This window comes from Salvelinus namaycush, chromosome 26 (assembly GCF_016432855.1).
Source record: "Salvelinus namaycush isolate Seneca chromosome 26, SaNama_1.0, whole genome shotgun sequence".
NCBI lineage: Eukaryota > Metazoa > Chordata > Actinopteri > Salmoniformes > Salmonidae > Salvelinus > Salvelinus namaycush.
This window is the reverse complement of record NC_052332.1, coordinates 30,031,430-30,040,738: the sequence shown is the minus strand read 5'-3', so window position 1 is coordinate 30,040,738 and position 9,309 is coordinate 30,031,430. Positions and strand designations below refer to the sequence as shown.

The following is a 9,309-nucleotide window of genomic DNA, read 5'->3' as shown; positions in this document are numbered from 1 at the left end:
TAGTCATTTACAACATTAACAATGTCTACACTGTATTTCTGATCAATTTGATGTTATTTTAATGGACAGAAAATGTGCTTTTCTTTCAAAAACAAGGACATTTCTAAGTGAATCCAAACTTTTGAACGGTAGTGTATGTACCAATATTGGTCATTAATTTTTCATTTGTCCAGATATGAGATAGGCCTAAATTATGAGGGCTAATTATTCATGTTTTTTGGGGGAAACAGTTTTCTCAACAGGCACGTCTTTTCCTCCCACAACTGTAACTGTAACTGTAAACTAGATTCTTCTGAATGAGGAGCTGCTACGCACTGTTGGCAGTTCACACTATTTGATTAGGAGGTGTTTTCCAGAGCGACACGCACAGCTGTGCGGTTATCTTTCGCTGGATGGGAGGATAGGGGGCGTTAGAGAAATGACCAACATGCCTGGCCTGCTACCAGCCCTCTCTGTAGAGGATTGGCTCCCTCTCCCTCTCTCCTCCCCTTCTTTCCCTAACCCAGATACGCACACGCCAACCATCCAAGCAACATCAGGGAGAAAAGAGAGCGAGAAAGCGGGTAGGAAAAGGGGAAAGTTATCTCGGTAACTTTTGGGTTGTTAACGGTGTCCTGTATTTTAGCAACAAAAAAAGCATATATTTTACTGTTCTAAATGAATAATTGTTATATGCAGGGTGACTGAAATGAGCTGTTTTGAAAGGAAAGGAAGGAAGAAGTACACCACTGAAGTTTTCTCCATACTTTTGTCGTTGTATGAGGAACCTTTATAATCAACATTTTTGAATATCTACGGAAGTTAGTCGGCTGTTTTCAGGGTTCGATTGAAAGGAATACCGACTCCATTGGTGGTTTGGTCCGTGCTAAACAGACTTTAGGAGCATTCCATTTTGCCACCGTGAATGCCCCCATCTCTTCGTGCACGGCAGTGAAGGATGCCAGGATGCCTTCTCTGATCATTTCCCATCTGCTCGTCATCTGGCTGGGTGTCCAGAGGCTGGCCTGGTGCGCAGAGCGCGCATCCACCCGGGAGCGCTTCAAAGTGGTCATCGCCCCTCTCATCTGCAAGAGGATTTGTTTGAAAGGCCAGTGCCAGGACACCTGTGAGCAGGGCAACAATACCACACTGATAGGCGAGAACGGACAGTCAGCGGATACTCTCACAGGTCCTGGATTCAGAGTGGGTGAGTGGTTGGTTTGATGCCCTTTTTGGCGACATATTTCTGAACAATATCAGTCCTACTAGGGAAATTGCACATAGGCCCCTAGGCCTAAAAAATCAAAATCAAAAGAAACAATTACATCTCAGTGGAAACTTTACTATTACCTTGCATTTCTCAGACATGGCTCATTGGCATATTTCAGCTTTGCCCCTCTAACCACATCTCCACATTGTCTGGCTGGCATGTGTTGAGTCTATCTGCACAGTATCAGATAAACTGTGGTAAGGCATGGAGCCTTATACTAGTTTACACTCTTGAGCCTACACTGGAGTTGACTTTCCTTTCCCACTGCCCTGTAAAGGAGGTGGCCAGTAACAGGTCATTCACTCACAACACACTCACAATCAGGGGCGTAAGAGCTACTCTGACATTGGCGGGGACACATTTTGCTACTGGGTTCCAGGGGCATGCCCCCTGATTTAAAAAATAAATAAAAACAGGTTTTAAATGCTAATTTATAGTGACTTTTGAGAAGATTATACAGACAAATCTTAACTTACAAATAGGCACATTTACAAGTCTAAGAGGGACCTTGCATAGGGGCACTTACACTGGTACAGCCCAATTAGTCTTGGGGCCATGGCCATTCATACTGCGCTGAATACCAGTGTGACTGTTAATGGGGACATATTCAATTAAACAAACATTGTGTACTCTTTTTCTGCTAATGTATGATTTTCCTAGTATGTCAGGTTGTTACTACTGCTGCTCTACATACTGTATGGTTTGAAACTTAACATAATATTTTAAATGCATAATACAGTTATTAAACTGTAATAATAACCAGCAACATACACAGTTGACTGTTCTAATTTTTTAAAAGGTACACATGAAATGTCAAACTGAAATGAATCAATATCTCCACTCAATTATCAAAAATTAAATATCATGGTTGCTGCTCTCCTGCATAAAGTTAAAGGGATACATTGGGATTTTGGCAATGAGGCCATTTATCTACTTCCCCAGAGTCAGATGAACTCGTGGATACCATTTTTTTGTCTCTGTGTGCCAGTGGAGGCTCATCAGGGGAGGAAGTGGAGGACCATCTGCCTCAGTGAATTTCATAAAAAATGTAAATAGTGAAACATAAATTTTTTAAATCCTTTTTAGATAAAACTATACTAAATATATTCACATGTCACCAAATAATTTATTAAAACACACTGTTTTACAACGAAGGTCTCAACAGCACTCTCTGGGGTAGCAACATGATTTAGCCATAAGACAGCTAGTTTCTGTCCTTCAATACAAAACCTAGGAGGCTCATGGTTTTCAATAGTGGAACAGTTTTGAACAAATTAATTTCTTGAAAAATAAAGGAAAAGCAAGAAAGAGTGAGCCAGCTATATTTCATTGTATTTTTTTCACTTTCACATACTTAGCTAGCAAATGCAGCTAGCTAGTTTAGCCTACTCAAACACACGGCTCAAACAGAGAGGGATGCTATGTTTGCTAGCTGGCTATGGCTATCCAACACTGGACCTCTTCCAAGTCAAGGTAAGCTTTGGGTTTTATTAATTTATTGCTACCGGGCCCACCGTTGTAACTGCTGAAGTACTTCCTGTACTCTGCACTGCATGATTTTAGCGGGTTTACTAATGTATTAGTTCTAGTAGCTATGTTGACTATGAAATTAGCTAATATGGTGACACAACAATGTAGGCTGTGTGTAGCAGTTAGCGATTATGGTATGAAGGTTTGACTTGGAATGTTTTTTTCGCCTGGTCTCAGACAGCTGTTGTGTTGTGCAATGAAGTTCACAAGCGAAGGGAAAAGGTGAGAGGAGGAGAGCGCGTAAATGTGAGAAGGAATTATACAATGAGCAAGGTGATCATGCTGTTCGTATGTGGCTGCTATGAAATTTAACTGTGTTTGCGGCCAGGCGATCAGGGGGACTATTCATGACGCCGATTCTGTTGAAAAACATTTCTTAAATGAATGCAAACGAAACAGGAGTAAACATACCTGAATTTGTCCAATAGAAACTCTCCTTCGCAACTGTTTGGAGTGGACTAATGATTGCACCCTAGATCAGCTAGATGCAGGCAAGAGTGTGCAAGGCGGTATTGAATGTGTCACTTTCTGTCACTGTGTTTACGCTTATTTTTCTCTCGCTCTGTGCACCTACGTTGTAAGCTTTCATTCATAGGCTAGGTTGTAGCAACCACATGATGGGTATAGGGAAAATTTGAGTATCATGTAGTAGCCTAAACCTAATGATGTTACATTGAGCTGGGTGAATGGAATATGAATGACAATCATCCAATATGCTTTAATAGAAATAAGGCCATGCTCATTTTTTTTTTAAATCGCCCTTCCTCATTTTAAATGGCAGTTTGAAGGAAGTTTCTAACTAGCGTCCTTTGGGTGGTGGACCATTCTTGATACACACGGGAAACTGTTGACTGTGTGAAACCCAGCAACGTTGCAGTTCTTGACACAAACTTGTTCGCCTGGCACCTACTACCATACCCTGTTCAAAGGCACTTACAATTTTTGTCTTGTCCATTCACCCTCTGAATGGTACACATACACAATTAATGTCTCAATTGTCTCAAGGCTTAACAATTCTTCTTTAACCTGATTCCTGCCCTTTATCAACGCTGTTTGAAGTTGATTTAACAAGTGACATCAATAAGGGACCATAGCTTTTACCTGGATTCACCTGGTCAGTCTATGTCATGGAAAGAGCATTATGTTTTGTATACTCAGTGTATATGATCATTCAGATTGATTCACAGTTCACAGTATGACAGATCATCAGTCTATGAACTTTATGGCCTTGGAGTGGCACTTCTAACTATCTTACCTGTTGGTTTGAGAGGGCACTGTTATTATTTGCTCAGCTTTTCATTAGTCGTGATTAGGGGGTATCCCTTTCTGTGATTAGGGGGTATCCCTTTCTGTGTTGATCCGTGTGGGGCCCAAGGTTATTTTAGGTTGACTTACCCCCCAACCCCACAATTAAGGCAGACTACGATTTGTTTTAGAATGCGAACAGGACCCAAAAATAAACTGCAGTGGTAAAAATAAACGAGAACACTGATTCAGTCACTGTGAAAGCTACATTTATGCAAATACAGCGGAGGTCGTCCTTGAAGTGTTGGCTGTGGGGCATCGTGGTCAAGAGGGTTAGAGCAATATTCACATTCACTTAGGCCCAAACATTTCCTATACATTTACACAAATCTTTCCCATGTTTTTATTTTTAAAAATACAACTAATGACTGTAATTTCAGTTGACCCTGTCATGGTGTTTTCGAAGAGATTTTGTTTTGGAAAATATTGTAGTGAAATATGAAGTTGCTAAGCTTTTTCTTCCACCAGCCCTTCATTACAGAACTACAGCATATTTGTAAATTACAAAAAGGGGTTTTGTCATAATGAACTATATTTTTCTGCAATGTAAATTAATTGTTCACACTTTGTAAAAAAACAACATCAGAATGTCCCTGCATTTATTCTCCAGTTGTAATTACAGTACAATATGGGATTATTCATTTTGTGTAATCTGAATATTTGGTCTAGAGAATCAAACTAGTGTACAATCGGCCCTGTGTCTGTATTGTACGGGTACTGTAAGCTGCATTTACCCAGGCTTTTGTCCAGTTGTGTGAGTTTGTCTGGCTGGGGCTACAGAGTGCAACCTAAGGCAGCGTAACTTTTGGCAGACCAAAGGTGTGTGTGGACTGTTCACTCAATGGACATGCAGAATTTTCTCTTTAGCATGTTTCAATGGCCGCTGGTCAATGACAACAACAACGCTTTTCCATATCTGAGTGGCTGTGACATTCAGCACCACAGCGAAACTGAGGCCTAGACTGAGCAAACCTGCCAGAACCTTGCCGTGGTGCAGTTTGCTTCCAAATGCAGTCATTTTCTGCCTAATGATTCAAGATTGCCTTTCTTAAAAGAACAATGTTGTTAAAGCTGTTGTAGAACATTATGAAAAAAAGGATAAATAAGGCTTTGTGAGTTTCAGGTAATTCTGTTAAGCCTCAGTCTACCAGGCTGGATTTGTGTAGCTATTACTATATTTGACAGTAATTACATTCCCATCCTAGGTTCTGAGAGTTCATTTAAAGTAAATGTCCAGTGAAAATCTCACTTTTAAAAGTTCATATTCTGTTAACTTACCCATACCCAAATAATGTTGTTGACTTGTCCTATACTCACATTTGTGTCCAAAGCATAAATTGGAGGGAAAAAAACACGTAAAAAATCCCACCTCAAACTTGCATCTCCAACCATCCGTTTAAAAAATGCTTGCTATTTCCTCTTAAATCATGGCTGAACTGGCCAATCAGTGGTCTACTTGCTTGAATATTTTCAATGACTGGTATACGCCCAAACCATTCTGTTGTTGGGGTACGCCCACACCATTCCAACACAGAAAAGCTGCTTTTTAACATACTAAAATGGACATTGCAGTCAAAAACGTGATTTTCCTGTTTTTGTTATATTTCGACACTATGAGGATGAAATAATACTCTGAAATTGTGAAAATGATGATAATGCCCTTTTTGGGTGAGAAGTGTTTGAAAAGAATTCCTGGCATTTCAGCCTGTTTAAGTGGGATGGAGTTTTTGGCCCAGATAATAACAATCTGATCTACTTTGAAGGGGTAAGCGGGGTAGGCTCTAGACTCGAGTCTAGATGATTCTATCCGCCAATCAGGGCTGTGTATGTAAATATATACAAGTTTTTATTTACACGCCCACTTGATCAGACTGAGCATTTCAATGGCAAAAGGAGGCTCGGGAAATAAATGCTAAAATATATATTTGAAATAATTTTCATGAAATAAACACACACAGTGATTTATTAGACATAGAGTGATGATTTAAAAAGACAATTAAAAAGACGGCATGGGGGCTTTAATAAAAAAAGATGGAAGGAAAACTATTTAATTTATATTGTAATGAATTATAGGTAACATTTCATAGAAATATGGAAACACTGTATAGTTACTTTAAAGATTTGTAATAGATTCTGACATGGTTAATGCAAAAGAAACTGGTAAATGACAATTGACACAAATCATTCAACCTCAACTCCAACAGTGAAATTATATAAGTGACCCTTTTCCATTCTCATTCTGTGCTCATTCTCTTCATATTTATCTTATGCTACTGTCAGAAGTGTATGGCACAGGTCTCCTAATATATCATGTTAAGGAATTCCAGTGGTGTGGGGAATCCAGCAGGGTCAGAGAAGGATTAGTTACTGCTTACTCAAAATTAATAATGTAATCTGATTACTTTTGGATTACTTTAACTTGCAACCTAAACCAGTCATTGTCATGAATTTGAAGTTCGACAACTATGCAATTGTTGTTATTATTTTAATATAAAAATAGGGTTCCAGAATTTTCAGATTTTTTTGTTCAATAGAGATGCATTTGTCTACATCTTTTTTGGCGCTAATATCACATATCACATAATTCATTTGGGGCTAATTCACCACCTGAGTAAGTGGTTAACTAGATCGCTAACTCTTAAGTATAGCCTAATATTACTGATAGTTGATATCTAACAGTACATTTAACGTATAGGCCTATGCACCCACCTTGAATGGTCTATGTGAGTGTCCTTTGTTCATTAATAAACACAATTCAGATCAGAAAACTGGGACCCATTTATCTTCAACAGTAACAACACTGGTTGCTTTCAATACAGTGTTTTACCGCAATTACATTTTGAATTATTGTGCAATCAAAAAGCATTTTACAAAGGAGAGAGAGAGCATGAAACTGCACTGCTTCAAAGCAGAAAGCAGGAACTCTGTAGTCCAGAACAGGGTTTCACAAACTCAGAATGGCAGTATTGCCAGAGAATAGGTAATGAAGTAGCTAAATAAACAATAAACATAGTTACATTTTTCTGCATTTTCTCTTATCATACTCAGATAACATATCAGAGATTAATCCCATAATAATATCAGATATGGCATGTGCTGTGTATGTTGACATACTTTTACACGTTTCATTTCCAGCAGGTTCTATAGATTAAAAGAGTCAGTCGGCGGTTGATCTTTGAATCAGGCTCGTATTGTTCTGTGTTATGTCTCCTCCACACAGTCATAGAGGTTGAGCTGGGTTGTGCAGGTCAGAGTGAAGCAGCACTGTATGACCAAAGAGGCTGAGAATGGGAATCCAGTGAGGTTACTGATAGACACTCCTCCCACTGCCCCCTCCCACCCTCCCTGCAGTATTTACCTACAGTAGCTCTGAATCTGAGTTTTCCTGCTCACAGCTCTGTTTGGGCGAGGGACGCTGCCTTTCTTCTCCTCAAAGGTTGCTACCACACAGGCATTCCATCCATCAATCTCAGTTGCCAGGTAGCTGTTGCTCCCCATCTCAACTAGACCTGTTTCTGCTCTCCCCACCCAGTCACTCTCCCTCTGTATCCTTAACCAGACCTGCCCAGCTCAGCCCAGTCACTCTCCCTCTGTATCCTTAACTAGACCTGCCCAGCTCAGCCCAGTCACCCTCCCTCTGTATCCTTAACCAGACCTGCTGTGCTCAGCCCAGTCACTCTCCCTCATTATCCTTAACCAGACCTGCTGTGCTCAGCCCAGTCACTCTGTAACCATCTGTATCCTAAACCAGACTTCCTGCTTCATTTAGCCCAGTCCACAGGAGGTTGGTGGCACCTTAATGGAGGAGGAAGGACTGGTGGTAATGGCTGGAGCGGAATAGATGGAATGATTTCCATGTCTTTGATGCCATTCCATTTACGCTGTTCCGGCCGTTATTATGAGCCGTCCTCCCCTCAGCAGCACCCTCACTCTGGCTCTGTTTCTTTGTAGATCTATCCATTTCGTAAACGCAGGTTTCCTCCAGAACTTTGATATGCTAGGTAGTGCTAGACCAAAACAATATTCACGTCCTTACTATTAAGGCTGAGCTGACCTCTGTCTCTATAGAATGTCCTATATCACTCCCCCTGTATTGCGTGCCTAATGGTTCATCTCTCTCCATCCGTGACATAGGACGGAGGTCATGTGAGGATGTGAAATGGCCAATGTGGTCATGCACAAAATATGACTTTAATGGGTCATTCAATACCAATCATGCATTTAATTCTGAAGGCTCAGCTTCTGTCCCACATGTTATTGCAGTGATTTATTTAGGTTTTCCCTGGGTATGGGTCAGAGGTAAAGGTCAGAGGTCCATGGGAGAACGAAAGGTCAAAGAGAAATCAGCAGAACAAGCAGAATTGGACCAGCCCAAGGCTAGCTGTCCGTGTTTAGAGACACACTTTATTTTCCCTCTGAGAGCCCTCTACTCTTCCCCACACTCACTCACTTCCTCCTCTGATGCCAAGTTATGGGTGCTGTGGTAAACATGGGAAACCCAGAAACCTGCACCACACCACAGTGTGCCACAGGCCTGGCTGTGCACTGAGATGAGGCTAAGCATGGCTTCACTCACACACTCTGTCAGTCTCTCCCTGGGGCATAGAGAGGGGGATTCATTCAGCCATTTTAGAACTGTGTGTGTGATGACTGCCTGATGACTGCCCGATGACTGCGTGAGGACTGCCTGTCATCTGAATCATTGCTCCTCATGAGCCTCACCCCTCTGTGAACTTTACATTAAGGGTGTGTGTGTGTATGTGTGTGTGTGTTTGTGTGTGTGTTTTTGGTGCCATGTCACAGCCTTCCCTCAAGGTTGTGTTTTAATGTTTATGGGCTGTCTCTCTCTCTAATTTAGGCTACTCTCATATGGAGGGAAAATATCTCAGGTTATTTGAGGTCAGGAGCGATGGCGATCTACAGTCCAGTCCCAGTGTTTGTTGATATCTGTTCAGCCTTTACTGCGCCAGGGTAACCCTTCAGGTCACATGGTTATTTGGTGATCTTAACAGGGATTTCTCATGGAATTAGATTCCTCCTCTCAGGGCTATTCCTGTCCTGTCACTGGCTCTATTCAAGTCAACACTTTGGCGCAGGTTGAGAAAAAAGAGGCAAATTGTTTTTGGCAGCTGAAGCTCCAAAAACAAAACACTAATTAGAGGTAATTGTTTTAAGTGATGAGGGAACACAGTGTGTGTGTCATGGAGGAGGCTATCTCGCATTTG

General features: G+C 41.1%; 1 protein-coding gene across 1 annotated transcript in view; it reads left to right on the top strand.

The window, feature by feature from the left end:
• The first annotated feature begins 636 nt into the window (after nucleotides 1–636).
• The window catches only part of LOC120021381 (latent-transforming growth factor beta-binding protein 3-like), a 51,320-nt gene continuing 42,647 nt past the window's right edge, over nucleotides 637–9,309 (top strand). Inside the window, exon 1 of the mRNA XM_038965128.1 lies at nucleotides 637–1,186. Coding sequence (XP_038821056.1) covers nucleotides 946–1,186 — 241 coding nt within the window. The 5' untranslated portion in view covers nucleotides 637–945. The remainder of the gene's footprint in view (nucleotides 1,187–9,309) is intronic.